Source organism: Impatiens glandulifera, chromosome 4, assembly GCF_907164915.1.
Source record: "Impatiens glandulifera chromosome 4, dImpGla2.1, whole genome shotgun sequence".
NCBI classification, from domain to species: domain Eukaryota; kingdom Viridiplantae; phylum Streptophyta; class Magnoliopsida; order Ericales; family Balsaminaceae; genus Impatiens; species Impatiens glandulifera.
Genome location: NC_061865.1, coordinates 51,226,618 through 51,244,758, shown reverse-complemented (window position 1 = coordinate 51,244,758; position 18,141 = coordinate 51,226,618). Strand labels below are relative to the sequence as shown.

General features: G+C 32.5%; 2 protein-coding genes across 3 annotated transcripts; both read right to left on the bottom strand.

Annotated features, from left to right (window-relative positions):
* Positions 1-2,200: 2,200 nt before the first annotated feature.
* LOC124933461 (transmembrane protein 230) lies at positions 2,201-9,046 on the bottom strand. Its single transcript, XM_047473863.1, has 5 exons — positions 8,908-9,046; positions 5,544-5,609; positions 5,430-5,465; positions 3,249-3,595; positions 2,201-2,482 (listed from the first exon to the last, which is right to left on the bottom strand). Exons 4-5 carry the CDS (start codon positions 3,514-3,516, stop codon positions 2,403-2,405), a joined length of 348 nt encoding a protein of 115 aa, XP_047329819.1. The 5' UTR covers positions 3,517-3,595; positions 5,430-5,465; positions 5,544-5,609; positions 8,908-9,046; the 3' UTR covers positions 2,201-2,402.
* A 932-nt stretch (positions 9,047-9,978) lies between these two features.
* Positions 9,979-17,833, bottom strand: LOC124934325 (protein CHROMATIN REMODELING 19). 2 transcript variants are annotated; one of them, XM_047474843.1, is made up of 12 exons: positions 17,077-17,832; positions 16,796-16,913; positions 15,713-15,753; positions 15,378-15,628; positions 15,100-15,280; positions 14,252-14,437; positions 14,000-14,164; positions 13,753-13,911; positions 12,852-12,929; positions 12,643-12,779; positions 10,579-10,797; positions 9,979-10,505 (listed from the first exon to the last, which is right to left on the bottom strand). In XM_047474843.1, exons 1-12 carry the CDS (start codon positions 17,623-17,625, stop codon positions 10,343-10,345), a joined length of 2,247 nt encoding a protein of 748 aa, XP_047330799.1. In that variant the 5' UTR covers positions 17,626-17,832; the 3' UTR covers positions 9,979-10,342. The 2 variants fall into 2 exon arrangements, with proteins under 2 accessions (XP_047330799.1, XP_047330800.1); XM_047474844.1 differs by lacking the exon at positions 9,979-10,505 and having other exon boundaries at positions 10,657-10,790; positions 17,077-17,833.
* Positions 17,834-18,141: the final 308 nt, after the last annotated feature.

Below are 18,141 nucleotides of genomic sequence, written 5' to 3'. Positions count from 1 at the left end.
CCCTAGATCATGGCGTTATAATGGTATTGGGGTCAATCCGGTGATAAGAACAAAATATTACGGTTGGGCACTTCTTGAATCATATGGGAACAAACAAAGTGTCAAGTGGATCACTATTAGAGTCTTAATCGATGGAGAGACTAGGACTAGAACACAATTAGGGCATCGCGTGTCCAACTTCGAGAGATTTGTTTTTTGAACAAATATCATTCATTCATATGAATAGTTTAAATCAAACAACAAAAATGTGACCTTGATTCCACTTAAAGAATCCTTGTTGTACAACCTTGGTCTACTCCCTCCAAAGATCATTTAGAATATCTACAATACAATTAGCTGAGTCCATTTGTTTTTCATTTCGAATCTTCGCCAAGCTTTGGAAGATTTTATCCTAATAAACTTTGTGCCACAAACACTCTCCTTTTCCACTACAACCAAGCTATCCACCAATGGTAACCGGAATTAGTAGTCATTTCATGTAAAAGGACACAAATCTCCACACCCTCCAATAAGTGTCGCTACTTAGGTCTATTTTTCTCATTATCGAACACATTAAAGTTTCGGATGAAACCATTTTATCTATTATAAATAACTAAATTCTTATATATTTCGTGGCTAGCTTCGTTTTTAGCTTTCTTGTTTCCGCTTGTAATTTAGCCTCCAATGATTTGGGGAATAAGTTGTCTTTGTTGTATTAGAGTTACCCCAAAATTCTACTTCACAAGAGTTTCGGATTATTCACAATCGAATGACCAATGAAATAGCTTTATTTTAAAAAAAAAAATCATATAAAAATAGGAAATTATTTTCTTGGAATGTACTAAATTATCTATAAAAAAAAATGAATGTATTTATGAGTTATGAGAAAACTTTTGGCACAACATTATGAATGAGATAGGGTTATAATTTAAGATGATATGATGGTTGTTAATTTAGGGGGTGTTTGAAATAAAGAGGATATATATGTATTCAACATAGATAATAATGATGTCCTTAGTTGATTACAACTAATGTCACATTTATTTCCTCACTTTAAATGAATGCAAATCACTATTATTATATTTATTTATTTATTTATTTATTAGGCAAACATGTTTACTTATATAATATATAGCAGTCATTTTCAATGCTACATGGCCATAGTTGTTTGCAAGTCAAAAAATCATTTCATGGCTATTTCCTTTGTCACCCTCATACTATTTCATTTTCATGCAATTATTTCCTTTGTATCCTTTTGCGTTTACCGAGTATAAGCCTGTTTGATTTAATGAGAGTTGTATATATGCATTTATTTTTTATGTTTTTTGTATGCATATTTTTGGAGTATATATTTAGGAACATTAATTAAAGTAAGCATGTTTTATTAGGTATTATTATGTGTTATAGGATGTTATATCAACATATTTAAAACGCCTTAAATTAAAGTAGAGGTTGTTACTGTTAAAAAAATGTTATTATTGTTTTATTGATATTGATATATTTGTAGTGAACCCGGATTTAGATTCATATGAAGTGAGACAAATTTTTTTTTAATAAATACATAGATTTTTGTTTTTGAGTATCAAAGAGTTCAAAATACAAATGAGATGAGATATAATCTTAGTATTAAGGGAACTATAAAATCATATAAATCAAGACAAATATGAGAGAATCATTAATCAATCATCCTCCTAGCTAATATTAAAATAATTACACAAATCAAGTCATCTTTAGAATATTAAGAGATCAAGTCAAAAATTATATTAAAATTTTCAGAATGTCAAATTATAGGAATGGTCTTGATTAATATATTTTTTAAAATATTCTTAAAATCGAACTCGAGATCTTTAACGGAAACGATTTTATATACCCTTTCAATGTTTTTTTTAGTGTCAATCAACATAAAATATGTACATTTTAATTTGATATAATATATAGCTGGGTTATGTGATTGTTAAGATACAAATGAAAAATCAGTCAATTAGTCCATAATAGAAAATAGGGGTTCATTATTTATCATTATTCAAATGGAAAGAGAGAAATTTATATGAGTAAAACAAAGGAATGACAAACTCATAATTAAATACTATTATATTATCAAATACTTTACTCAACAAATATTCAGTTGCAATAATAATAATAATATGTGAAAGTGATTACTCTGAAAACTATTCATTTTGTTTGGGCTGACATTGATTTCAAAAAAACCAAGATTTTAAGCTTCTCAAACAAGAAATATATATATCCAAAACATTATAATATGGCGAAATTGTGTCATCTCATTGGCATTTATCAAAGATCATTCCAATCAAATTAAAACTACTCAAGAGATCAAACATAATCTTTGTATGCATAAAATTGATTATACAAAGAAACCTGTTTAGTGACAGAATACACTTGAGATTCAACAGAGGATTTCTTCTTCAGTAATCTGGTATCGAAGCAAACCGAAAGCCTGTTGCGCCTCTCCACGAGTAATATGCAATTCGTGTCTCGTAAAATCCTGAAAAAACATTAGTTAAGATAAAAAAAAACAATATTGTTGAAATTGTTTAGTTACAACATGAAAAATATGAAACTGAAAAAAAAAGAGCAATTTACAAGGGACGTAATTTTAGCCTTTTCTTAACCAGTTCTCATTTTAAGATAACAAAGTCTAATGTTCGATCCTCATTAAGAACACCTTAAAATAAAATGGGGGTCATGTTAGCTTCCTAAGTTCAAAAACCTACTTAGGGTAGCTCAAATAGAAAGAGTCTTACCTTAAGAGACTAAATGTGTCATATTCAAATTCTCACTAAGAACATTTTAAGTTGAAGTAGGGATCACGGTTGTAAAGGGTCGTGTTAACTTCCTAAAAAATCATTGTCAAGAGGTTATTTGCATGATGTTGAGATTTTTTTCCGGCTATTTTTTATGGAATAAAAGTGGAGTTTGCAATATATCACAATTCATGACACATTATTAATACAGCCATTATCTTTCAAAAATTGTAAACCCATATATAAGTCCTTAAAGTACTCGTCAATTTTTAAATTTTCGCTCACAGCACAACTTTTGTTCGCTTACATCAGACACCTATTTAGAGAAATGAGGTTTCCTTTTCTTTATAAGTTAAATAGGTTCATAGTGTTTCCCCCCCAAAAAAAAGGGTCAAGTGAGCAAAAATGATCCTATCAAAAAGGGTTCATATCAAAAGGATTTAATAAAATATTTTTAGGGCAGTTTTCAAAATTAATTATGCAAATTTCTAGAAGAAGAATATGTACCTGGGAGAAAAGTAAGAAATCCAAGCCCTAAAAGGCCATAAGCTTGAGAATTATCACCGCCCATATGACCTGTGAAAATGAAGTAGGAAAGACATAGAAGGGTGCATCCAAGACCTAGCAGGAATAATGCAAGAGCAATGGATTTCCATGGGACTCTATCAAGGGACTTTGGAGAATAGTCATATCGAGGATCGTGACCCCTTCCATTATAATCACCATCATCTTCAACTGAAAGTGGAGTGTAACGCACATTCCTTCTAGTTGCCATCTAAAGCTTAAATCAATAAATCCCAAAGAGCTCTAGGAAACAAGTTTTCTCTTCTCAACTGCTGAAGTTCACAAGAAATCTGCTCCCACCATTTAAATAAGTAACAATCCACAGAAAAGCCAAATACTATGATGATGCATATGTATGTCAAATGTAACATTTCATGTTTCATTCTAATAATAAATTCAGCTAAAACATTGAGATGTCACCAATAATAGTATCTTGAGCCTTAGGATTATTTTCAAATTCAATCAAACATCACTTTTTCAATCCCATCATTAAACATCCACTAAATATTCAAATACTATTTTTTTTTAACTTTATTTATTATAAATTTAAGGTAAGGGTAAATTGGTAAATAATCATAATAATCTGATTTTTTATTATCAAAACATCAAACATGATTTTTTCCGAAATATTTCATTAATCTATACAATATATATGAAAATGCATACCCCATTATCTCTTTGATACATCCATCTATTTATCTTGCCTATACCAATATCACTTTTAAATATTTAATTCCTCTCTAGTATACACAATTTTCATATTAGGATAAGATATGTTCAGATTGGCAATCATACATGTATATTTCCAATATGTATCCTTAAATATACTTTGTCCAGAGTTTGGATTGTGCAAATATTTTATTCTCAATCCTTTTTTATTGAATAGATGCATTATAATGACAAGTATTAATAGAATACAAGATTTAGCGTAATGTATTGCTTTTCAAGGATAGTAGTATAAACTTGTGGCATGATCATTTTAACGTTTCTATATTAATACTAGACATATCACCTAATGTTGTGCAGTTACTTTGGATGTGTCTGTTTTCAGTGACTTTTACATTTGTTTTGAAAGAATAGAACTATTTCAATAATCTACATTCTGCAAAGATGACAAAAGTATGATGAAAAATCTAACAAACAGATGAGTACAAGTTATGGCATGAGTTGTCATAGTTTCAAGGCATGGCACAAAACAGACTGAACATCAAAGCATAAAGACCAAATGTGAAAAACTCTAGTTGAAAAATAAGAAGCATGTTGGTTAGACTTTAGAGTCGTTGTAATGATTCTTCATTGTTATTTTTTTTCCGTTTTTGGTCACTTGCGCTTCTTAAGTTACAATCGCACTTCTCGATATTTTAAATTATACAATCATTAACTTCTCGAAAGAATTAGCCCAAGAAATTATGTTTATTTTTCCATCCAACTTCCAGGGAACCTTTGCTGACACGGTGATAGACATGTCATCAATATTATATTTCCACTTTCCATCAATAAAACTATAATCACCTAATTAAACAAAGCCTTAATTCTCCCGACCATTTCATAGATCCTAAACTACATCCAATGATCCCTAATTCAACTGAGGTACAACTTTTGCTTCTTTTAAACTAATAGATAGGCGTTTTTTACCATATCATTTCAATTTAGAGACCATTTTCAAATGGAAGAGTGGTGTGCTAGCAGTCTATGTCCTTCCCCATTTGTAACCAAACGCTTGTCCAAAATCTCCAACTCATAAACCAAGCCTTACCAAATTAAACATCCTTTCATTTAAACATTCTCTTAATTCTTTTAAAACTAAAATTAAATTATTTTCAAAACAAAATGATTTTTCTAAGGCGTTCGTCCTTAACCAAATTACTGCTCATTCTTCGAAAGGAGGCAATTTAGGCATTACATGCTTATAACTAGAAAAACAACTTCTTATCCTAGTTTCCAAACTCGACTTTCACGTACACAATTACATGGCAAGAAGCGACGTAGATGTCAATAACTAACAAATAGAAATTTAAACAGAAGGAATTATTTGAAGCTGATTGTGACAAATCAAGGAAAAGGTCCTACAGATGAAAGCTAGCATACATAAGGAATAATGAGATTGAAGGGGGAGATACTTACCAGTTCCAAAGCATGTACACTTCTACCATTCACGTGCTGATCATAGAGAAATGTGAAAGGACAATTAGGTCAGGGAATATTAGCATAACTTAGGAACTATGAGAGGAGATTTACCTTCAACCAAGATGGCAAAGCTGAATGTATGAAGTTAGATAGATGAAGCAGTAGCTATGAATTTCCCTGAAATAGAAGATTTGGAACTAAATCTATAGAAGAGACCAAAGAAAAAGATATTCCAAAAATATATATTGATTATTGAAGCATAATTGAAGGAAGCATTTGGACATTAGTTGATTGGGCAACAAAGAGTAGTCTAGTTGAGGAAGATACAATAAATAAGGGTGCAAACAGTTGAGTTGAATTAGTAGTTCTATAAAAAAAAGATCATTTGAAATTATTCAACGATTAAAGAGGTGCCATTAATGGCATATTAGGTTATTCTTGGTTTGTGTGATTGAATTATAGGTTGATGTGCAAGTTAAGCATCTGGCCACTAAAAAGGATTTCCAAGAACCTTACAAATACGCGTAGAATTTGAACTCAAATATGGAATCAATATTTAATTATAATTTAACAATAAAATGTGAAATTCTCAATACTTAAATAGAAACATCATACATGATGATATTAAATATAAAGGTAAAACATGTAATTTATCCCCAAAATGGAACCAATTTAGGTGGTATCGAAAGCCTAATGATAATCAGTACATAAGCTCTGCAGAATTGTAGCAAACACATATAGTAGTTCTATTCGGCTATTATAATTAGTGTTCAAGAGAGCTTATTGGCTTTTATTTTCTTTTTATAATTTGGACAAATTTGGTTTCAACGGATAGTTTGGTTTCAATGAATTGATTTACACTCGTAGAAGTCAAGGACCTACAAAAAGCCATAGATACTTGATATACTTAAATGATCTACACACAGAGAAAAAGAGAGGGAGTCAAATGAGAGCAAAGAAAATGTTGCTACCTTTCTCCAACAATAGGTGAAAGATCAAGGCATGAGGTAGATCTAATTTGAGGGGTTTTTTTTGGTTTTTTATTTGTTTTAATCTTGAAAATTTAACAAGCTTCTATTTAACTCCATAGAGTCCTTGTGACATGGTTATTATTCTGCCTTTATTGTGGTACTTGGTTATATTGTGTTTTACACAATTTTCAGTTAATGTTAACAAAATCATATTATTGTAAAAAGAGAGAGAGAGGAAACGGGCATGGAAACCACAGAATCACGATAACAAAATTGATGCAGATCTTTCATTTTCTAAAACTCATATGGCATAGATATGAGCAGACACAGAAGCACAAATTAAGATATTCTAATTCTAAGAATTGCTAACCAAGTTACAATTTCACTTGCTATGAATTGTTCACAACCATGCATCTCTACCGAGACATGTCACTTGATACTTAATCTAACCATATTCAATGGATTTAAAACATATAAGGATATGGGTGAAACAATTAAAATGAAGCCAGTGAAACAAAATTGGAACTTTATTAGCAATTAAAACAACAATTAAATATCCAAACAAAATGCTACTCAAGGTTTAAAAGGAATTGTAACTGAACCAATTCAGGAAGCTCAATTTTTTTCTCCTCTATATTCTCTTCTTAATGTCTATCATACGAGGTAATATGAATTCAAAAGTCTAAATCACTTTGAGATAGGATCAAATAGGACTTCTCTCAACTTTTGAGTTCGTTTTACTCTAATTAGCTTTAGGTCAACTAAGTATTTGGAAACTGCAATATCAATGAGATTATACCTACAATGATATAACTTAATTCTATTCTTGCCAAAGTTGTACTAGAAACATGCTCATATAATTATGCATATCGGTCTGATAGACATTTTGATTTCAATGAAACATTAAAATGGGAAGCACATTGAAGGCTCGCTTAGCTCAGTGATAGAGCGCAAGACTCATGACCAAAAGCTGGTGGGTTCGAGCTTTCATAACCATTTCAAAAAATAAAATGGGAAGCACATATGAAGATCTCGACCATACAAAACTCATTTGTTGAAAATGTATGGATTGGTGTTTTATGATATGAAGTTTGTGATCAATATTATATTAGTGAGAACTAGGGTGTTTGTGGTTTGATTTTAAGAAAAGAGTATAAAAATATATATCGGTTATAAAATTTTAGAATCCACATCCAGTCCTATATTTATACTTGTTTCAAAAAAATTTAATTTGATATATCAAACATTGTGCTTTGTCTACTACATAGTAATACACATATAGTAGTAACAAAAGAATACTAAAATGATTAGTAGACTAGTAGTAATGTTGTAACTATATATTGACATAGTAATAATTAGTTTTAAACTGAACTAACTTTTTTGAGAAAAACAAATTTAACTGGTTATATCTGAACTAAATTAGCAAGTACTTAAAATTTTATCTGTTCTGTTTGGTTATTTAAGCAAAAAAATAAACAATCCAAAGGTTAAATCAGTTCTACAAAATAAATATTCATATTCAATCCAATATCCAAACAGATCTGACACATCAAATAAGGGCCAATTTTGGCTAGTTGAACGTTGAGAAAGGATTGTATATGAAAAAGAGCCACCCTAGTTCACTAGTATAATTCTTACTGGCGTTCCTCTGAGATGCCTCCATCTCATGTAAACTCTAAGATTGACACCAAACACGTGGAGGGAGTGCTATTTTATAGGCCTCCTAGAACTGGGAAAACTTCAATGGGTCGTTCTGTTAAGGAAGTGTAAAATGGGAAAGAATAAAAGATCGTGAATGAGCCTAACTTATTTTGCAATCTTATTAGGGAGACTTGAATCATGTTATTTCAAGATTGCCAAGAATTTCAAGCTCGCATAAAAATGTCTCTAAGATGAGATCAACCCGACTAACTTGGCTTCTAATGGAAATTCATGGCCATAACTTGTTGTTAGATAAGGTCACTTGGCTTGGTTAGTATCTATTACAAAGGTTATACTGCCAATTATTATGAGATATTTTAACGCAAATGAAAATGAAGATGAAAATGAAAAGACCAACACGGTTTAGCAAATTAGAATGGAGGATATTCGATAAGCTAGTTTCAAACAGTGTAAATTTAGCTGCTATTTGATTCTCATTTGTGATTTATAAGTCAGTAATGACTCAGATAAGGAATGGATATCTCGAAGTCTCTCTATTCACTCAGTAATCTCATCTTCTCGTAATCTTTCACTCTCTCGCCTATTCTACAGTGCAATTCAGCCATCACATCCAATTTGAACAAAAATCTATCAAGTACTGTTAATCGCATCCATTATAAATGGAAATTTATCACTAAGCATATCAAATATATAATGAAACGTTACAGAAATTTCAGCATATATCATCATAGTATTCATGCCTTGTTATAAATACCTAAAATCATGAAAATACCAGCAGAATAAGACCGCAAAAAGAAAGACCTTCTATGACAAAACGAATAACATTAGGGCATAGGGATTACCTGCGTTATTGATAGGACTAATACGAAAGAGTGGATAATCGCCTGTACGAAGGCGATCGATTAAAACCTTGAAAGGTCGGTAGGCTGCGAAATCAAGAAGGGGGGATTGGAGGAAAGACGAAGGACAAGCTCAATTCAGTCAGAGGGGATATAAAGCTTTAATGGCTCTTGAACTTGTATACTATTTTCAAAATTAATCTTTTTCTTTATTTTAGCTCAGTCTGGCATACTAGAGGATAATATTTAACTTTTGCTTTTTAAATACTCAAAGTTTAAGAAAATTCCTGAATTAAATATTAATAGTGAATATCATAACAAAAACTATAAATTCTTTTAATAGTTCCATCACATTAACTATTCTCATTCATTATTTATTCGAGAACCTGAATTAGAAGGGTGTGTATTAAAAAACATAATATCATTTGTTTTACGGGATTCCCTTTGTTCTCTTTCCCAAATAGGGGCAAAACGGTCAAAAATAATTTTATTTTTATTTATTTTAAAATATGACTGTTTTGTCCTTCCGTGTGAGAGAACCGAAAATATCTTTATAAAAGGGATTTTTTGTAACATAACGTCTACAAAGGGTGCTTCCGACACATCAAGCTCAGACGCAGACGAATCAACCAAGCAACACTGTATCCTAGGGGTGACCATTTTCAAGGCACCTAGTTCGGAGTTAGAAGTCTTATGAGACACCCCATTTCGGGCACTTCAAGCTGCACCGGGGCCAACAGAACCGGGCAACCCGAACATTTGAACCATGTCGAGTAGAGTTGAGCTTTTGCGCAGAAATTGGAACCGAATGCTCTCCAAGGAGGCTTCAACTAGTCTGAAAGAGAACTCTATAACTCCCCACCAAAATGACCAAGGGTAAAAAGTCGACGAATTCAATTCTCACGAAAATACCAACTATATGAAAGTACTAACTTTTAAAAAAAATAAACTATAGCATCAAAAACAAAATCAAATTATATGAATATTTTAATAATTTAACCTAAATAATCCAATATTTCACCAAAGTTAATCAAATAATAATATATGAAACAAACCCTTAAACAAGATACAGAGTGGAGATAAAATAATAAATAAATAAAAAATCAATATATGGTTCTAGAACGGCAATGTTGTTTCAAACGGGGCATTAAGATAAAATCTACTTAAAATGTTTTGTTATGAAACTATATGGTTTACAAATTGACAGGATGAGCCTAATGTTAAAAAAATAAACCTTTTTAAAGTGTGGCAAAAGGAATACAAAAAGAAATAAAACAGCCAAAGCAACATCAATGATACATAAGAAATGGAGCATCCAAGAAACTAATCCCATCCTCCATTTCTTAATCCACTTTGTGGCTAGGTTTAGCTTTTCCCTAACCCTAGCCTGCATCCCAAACTAGTTATTAGTGTTATAAGTGCCACAAAAATAATATAATCATCCTAATAAAAGTGATGATAATATCTCTCCCATAGTTTTATCAGCTGGTTCGCCTTCATTTTCAACTTCAATACCCGTCTCTAGAACTGCTGCATCCAGAACTAACTTTCTCTTTGCAATCTCGTATATATTCTCATCCACGCTTTCCTTAGTCACTAGCCTGTTGTTGTTCATTGCGTTAAGAAATTATTATCAAACAAACAAAGCAGAAAAACTAGAGAAATTGTGATGACCTGTATATGGTTACTGGTTTTGTTTGACCGATACGATGACACCTATCTTCTGCTTGTCTGTCAATCTGGGGATTAAAATCCATGTCATGAATGATAACTGTATCGGCTCCTACTAAGTTCAAGCCCTGCCCACCCGCTCTTGTTGATAGCAAGCATGCGAATATTGAGGTATTTTTGTTGAATGTATCTACGATATTCTGTCTTTCTGTCACCTGGGTACTGATTTAGAAGCAATTAACTCACAATTAAAATCACTCATAAATTTATAATATTAATTTATATTTTAAAAAAAGTTATATTATTAATTTAAATATACTTTGATTGCTATATAAATTAATTAAGTCATTTTCAAGTCTTTTGATCATAACCTAATAAATTCATTTTCATTAATATATTATGTCTTAGCATGCCCTTATTTTTATTTTGTTGAATGCAGCTATACCATTATTTGAGCTCATTCACAAAACTAAAAATTCATCCATTATTTCAAATCACTCTTAATATGCCAACTTCTGTTTGGAGCTCGTTTGATGTAAGGGTTTTTGGGATAAAACTCAGTTTTTATCCCAAAACCCAAACATCTTATCAACTATCAAATCAAATTAATTTTATCATTTAAATACTAAAACTACCTTATAATTTTATACTCTCTCTAAACCATCATTCTCTCACCTACACCATATCCTCTAAAAGTCAAAAGGGGGCATATTACCATACAGAAGTTGACGCCGAATCCAAGGATATAAAGAGTGATTTGATATAATGGATGGATTTTTAGTTTTGTCAGCTCATTTAATCAAATGATGGTATAGCCGCATTCAACAAAATAAAAATAAGGGCATGTTTGGAAATTCGCTAAAACATAATATATTAATGAAAATCAATTTATTAGGTTATGATCAAAAGACTTTTCAAATGATTTAATTAATTTATATCGCAATCAAAGTATATTTAAATTAATAATATACAACTTTTTTTAAATATAAATTTTATTTTAATTAATATAACAAACAAATAAATATGATTTTCACACCATACTAATATCCAGTGGTCAGATTTCATTTGGAAATAGGGTGTATATAACTTAGTCAGTTTGAGAATTAAACATATCGATTAATCAAAATGATCAATTGCTTATTTGAATTAAGTTCATTTAATAATTGTTATTTAAACAACTTAATTATTTAGATTCAGCTCAATTTAATATCTATGAATGATTAACTCAGTAATCTAATAAGAGCATCCAAAAAGACAATGTTAACCTCTGAAAATTAATCAAATCATGTTATAAGAGATAAAATAGTCTTTTAAGTACTCTATTGATCTTAGTTTCACAGTTATCAAATCAACTTGGATATCAAGTACTTAAAACATTAGATATTTTCATTTGGTTTATTGAACTTAACTTATTCGACACTTAAATTTCAGTTCAGCCATTTAATTTTCATAAGTCATACATGGATTGATAAATTCATTGGCGGTTTCACTGTCTTATAAGGTTCCAGATCCAAATTCATAAACAAAAGTGTTTCCATATCGAGACAAAAGTCTATAACTACGTCATATTTTAGGAAAATTGAAATATATATGGCGCCTACAGTTGAAGTTGGTATACTACACATATGAACAATAATAGAGACTTAAGGATTGCTAAGATCAAGGATAATGATACGCAGGAAAGGGTTAGGGCTAGAGCTAGAGCTAGGGCTAATGGTTATGGTTGAAGTATGCTGTTGGGAAGTCTACCAGTTAGGAATAAAGGTAATTATGAGAAGTGGCAGTTATTAATTATGATGAAAATTAGTTGAATACTCTTTTAGAGTTTCTACCTCTCTTCTCAATTTGTACTCTCCCTAGCATCTAGAGTTCTATCTTCCCATCTTGATTCTCAATTTCTCTGAGATTGTTATGAGCTCTTATCTTCTCTTATAATCTCAAATACAACTCTCTTTGATTTAAAATATCATTTCATCAATTATACTCTTCGATTCTAGATATTAAACTTAATTCTAGTACAAGTTATATCAGATAACTGCTACAGAAGTGTGCCAATAGACTCAATACCTTCCATCAAGGCGCCTGTAATTGAATCCAATGACATCCAACGCCCATTCCAGGATGTCAAGCATAGATGTCCATTGGCTGAAAATAAGAACCCGATGTCCCTTTTTATGCAGCTGTGGTAGAAGCTTTGCTAGTGTCTGTAACATCATTTTCAATTAAAACACTTAGTATCAACAAATCTTTCATCATTATTATTTACATGAAAGTACCTCGCATTTTGCAGAAGTCAACACATGTTCATCTGAGAGAACACCCTTAATATCACTTATACCATTATGGAGTAAAAGCTGCAAGAGGTAATCAGAAGACAGATCAAAATCAACCTTAGATTTCAGTAGTACCAGTGAGTAAATTGACATTTTGTAGTCCTTTGTTTGTTCCCCCAAAAGAAAGAACGAGATAATAACCCAATATCTTGTTTAATGTGGGTTATTTGAGATTAATTTCAAAACACACTGTCCAGTCAAAAACCTACTTAACAATCACATCATTCAAATAATTAACCAAATACCCTATATTTTTGCTAAATATATTTTTTATTATATATGTATAACCCTATTGTCTTTTCACCCAAATAATCTCATTTTCAATAACCTACAGGCTACATCAAACAAGGTTATTTCAAATAACCCAAAGAATTCAAATAATCCAATAACAAACAAGGGCCAAGAGAAATTTGGTTATATGAGATAGGGTGAGCGAACAATAGTGATCAAGAAAATATCTCAAGAGACGTTCATGTAGGAATCGAGGTCTCGAGTTTGATCCGACTGAAAGCACATTGATTAAAGTATGGGGAAATAATACTGGTCTCAAAGAACAAAAGACCCAATATTGGGGGAAATGAGGAAGCCATCCATAGGACAGGAAAAAAGTAATGCCTCACAAAATGTTTAACATCAAATTAGAATGGAAGGTAAAAAGTTCCAACATATAAATGGGAATCCTTGGGGCTAATAATGAGTTCCACTCGAATCTGCTTCAATCTTCACAAAAGAGGAATTGCAAGGCTCAACAAAAAATATACACCAATAATCTAACTAGAATGCTATGTATCAAGCATCAGAGCAATCCAATGGAAATTGAGACTAAGGATCAAGCCAAAATTACCCGATGAATTGCGAAATCATTATAACCCTTGAGTTCTTCTACTACTCTATCCGAAGTACATTCAAATCCAAAAACCCCTCTTGAATGCAATCTTTTGGCAATTCGAATAACATCTGCATCAGTATAAATACGTCTCACCAGCAAAGGATGATTTGCAATCTAAAACAAGGTAAGATAAAAGAGTACAGTTAGAACATCCAATGTGTCTAGGTCTGAAGAAACCCAATAGCAAGATGATAGTCCATACTTTACGGAACTGAAGAAAATAATTTGAAATCTGACGCTTAGGGAGAATTCCCAAGGCGCTTTTATCACCCGATAACTTCAATCGAGCTTGTGACGCTGTCCGGTACTCCTCAATAGCTTCATTATAAGCATCTTGCTGTTGTTTAGTCATTTCCACATACTCCACCTAAGTAGTTAGCTAGACCTTTAGTGATACAAGGAGGAAAAATATTTCCATGACATCAAGCAAATAAACTCCAGTCCTTGTACGTACCTGTTGTGTCTTTGGGGATAACTGACCCATGACATCAGATTTTAAACGTCTCAAAATAAATGGTCCAAGAATGGACTTCATGCGTGAAATCAAATCCCTATCCTCAGAAGTCAAGAGCTTTTTCAGGTCTACATCCCCAGTTTCAAATATATCAGGCATCATGAACTCCAGCAATGACCATAATTCCTTTGGAACCACCAGACAAAAAAAACAATAGTCTAAGTACCAGAATAATAGTAGCATGAAAGAAATGTGTATTACACAACCAACATGATATACAACCAACAACTTAGTTGTGCCAATTTCCATGTATCCAATGTTCTAATCTAGATCATATTCAAAGAAAGTTAGGCTTTTCATATAGTTTGATAGACAATAACAAGGGAAAGAAAAATCTATTCCAAAAACAGAAGCAGTTATATAAGGCCTTGTTTGATGTGGGTTATTTGAGATTAACTTCAAATAACTCACCATCGAATCAATAATCTACTTATCAGCCACATTTTTCAAATCATCAGCCAAAATATCTATTTTGTAAGAAACATAACATAAAATATTCATTATATATTTATACCCCTAATGTCTTTTGAGCCAAATAACCTGATTTTCAATAACTACATCAAACAAGGTTATTTGAATATAACCACTTGGTTATTTAAATAACCCTAGATCAAACATGACATAAATGAAACATGGACAGGATCATTCCTTTAGTATCTGTACCAAAAGTGACTCCATTTTGAGCCATATCAAACTTGGTTAAGGCAATGGGCAATAAGAGTCACTTTATTGAATTGTGCAGCACATAATATCTATCTAATGATTACTTAAAAGGTATAGCTGTGTACATGTAAATCATTTTGTAGAGGTGTCCCAGTAAGCATCAGACGCTGCTTGGCATTTCGGGCTACAGACATTAGGTTTTTCCATCTATAACTGTTCTTATCTTTTAATGCATGGGCCTCATCCATCAACACACAACTCCACTTCCAACGTTTCAGAATCTTCCTATCATCTTTCTGCTGCACACTGTTGATAAAGCATACATTATTATCAAAATAAAACCAAAGAGAAGCAAGCATTCAATGACCAGATGGCCCAGATCTAGGTAGCATGACAAACAAACCTGTGCCTTTCAAAGAGTGAATAGCACACAAGGATGACATTAAATGGAGACGGAAGTCCAGACTTGGCCAACGAGGACAATTCTTTTGAATATGTTAATCTTGCAGTTCCATGGTACTGGAGCACGCTGAAAGAAGGACACCACTTCTTGAACTCCCTCTCCCAGTTCTCCAAAAGAGAAGCCGGGCATACTACCAAATGTGGACCAGGATCATCTTCCAAGTGATTTAATAATGTCAAGTATGTAATAGCCTGATTAAAAGAACACCTTTAGCTTCAAGGTATCTGGTAAAAATGGAATTGAGAAAAACAAGGGGAATTCATAAGCCAAACTACCTGAATTGTTTTACCAAGACCCATCTCATCTGCCAATATTGCTACAAGGGAGAGCAAACACTAGTGTAAGTTTTGCATTGTAATATAGTGATTACTGTACAGTTTGCAACTATATGCTATAACCTCCAATCGAGCAGCAAGAGTTCAATTATACAATTAATAAAAATAATTTGTGACAAAAGATAAACGCTTAATGCTTCTCTGTTTTACCTCCAACGAGATCTTTCAGGTCAAAGTTTGAACTTACAAATTGTAAAACCTCCATATAATCAGTACCAGAACAAGTTAGCAACTAACCTAATAAAGCTGAAAGCAGTTTGGATATTATCACAGGCAAAGGGAAGAATTTCCCCTAGGCTTCATTTCTCAAGATTGGCTGCAAGGTAACAGTATAAACAATGGTTTATACTTGATAGGCAATATGGACACCTTAAATTGAAAGGCTGATTCCGAAAAACAAAACCTACAATTAAGGATACCAAAGCCAGTAGATCATCTAGCTCTAAGTTATTTCTATTAGATATGAGTTACCTTGTTAAATCGAGGAATTCTGTAGAGATGTGATGATATGAGAAAGCATTGAACCAGGGATCCCCAAATTACCAGCCATACAGATTGTGAAAAGAGAAAGCAGTGTTGCAGTTTTTACCAAGTTAGAACAGTAAAATAATATATATGGATAAGCATAAGAAGAACCCCCTAAACATTTACAACTCAAAGGGAAATCAGATTTCATGATTTGTGCTCACTATCATTGCTTCCATACGATTTGGAGCATAACTAATTACAGTCTCCTTTTGAATTTGATCAAATGACTAATTTGATTATCTCATGACTTCTAGAATGCCAATCCACGTCTCCATGTTAAAGATGCATATATAGATGGAGATTCATATCACGACAAGAAATATGTCGCATCACATCAATAGAACAGTTATCTAAAGAACATTCCTATATGAAAAATAGCATTGTATATGTATCTTCGTGTAGCATGTGAAAGAAACAGTATGTCACATCAATGCACTATTCGTCTATCACAATAATTGATACATTTAGGTGGTGAAGGCCATCCTTGAAACATACCTCCACCAATTTTCTTTCTGTAATGAAGAAGCAGAAAATTGACACCAACAAGCTGGTAGGGTTTGAGAAGTGGCTGGAAATCTGAATCCTCTTCACCACATGCCGCTAATACATCGTCCTGTTAACCAAAGGAAAGAAATGTAACAAAAAGGTAAGTAATTGTAACTCTATCAGTTTACTATGGGGTGACTGGACTGAGAATGTTGAAATCTTTTGAAAATAATTGAACAATTTGGTCCATTCCAGAAGAGGAAAGATAGAAAACTTGATAAGAAATCAACCTGATTGACAATCCTCACTGAAGAAGCATCAACTTCAGCATAACGATCGCATGTCGTCACTGACGACCCATACAACTCTTTGCGCAGCTCAGCCGATATCTTAGCACACTTTTGCAAAGCCTTTCCGATAACATCATCTTCTTCCACTTCATCCTCGTCAAAAATCGAGTCTTTATCTTCGTCATATCCTTCCTCGGATGAATTCACTTGAACCACATCCGCCAATCCATTACCACCCTCTGCCACAAAATCATCGTCACTGTCGTCATCATCCACGATAAACCTCCGACCTCGACTTGCTTGCTTACTAACATTTCTTACGCCTTCATCGAAATCGTCATCCTCCAAGTTTTCCTCTCGATTCACCTGATAACTCCCCGTAATCTCCACCGAATCGCCACTGCTCTGATTCGAATTGGACGTTTTAGCTGAAGTATAGGCAAAGTTTTCAATTGGAGGCGGGGGATTAGATGTACCCAATACCCGAGACGGCTTGAAAGTGTGATTTTCCCACTCGTCGTCGGAGATTTCGAGGAAGTTGCGCTTCATATTGAAGTTTGAGGGGGGAAACCCTAGAAAATAAGACTGGAGAAGTCTTCAAATGGACTGACTGAGAGAGATGAGTTGATATCTGAGAGAGAAAGTATTGCGACCGCCATTTCTATGTAGAGGAAGGGCGGGGAACGAGGATCGAAGAAATTGGCGGTAAAAGAAGGAAATACACAAAAGAGAAATGTGAAAGGGAAAGCCCAAAGGGAATATGGAGTTCGATTCTCAATGCCATAAACCAATTAGGGTTACAAGAATTTCTAAGGTTTAAGATTGTTCAAATGTATTGTAATTAATCATATATTTTGTTTTGATATCATGTCACAATAAACTATCTTTAAAGATCATCTTTTATGAGGTGAGGTGATGATGTTTTTAGTTTAAAATGAGATATACCTTAGACCTCTTAAAAAAACAATTTTTAAACTAAGAAATGATGTAATTGATTGTTAGGGCACCAAGAAATTACTTGGTTAAGTATGATTTATTGATTAAATTTTATCAATTTGAAAGATT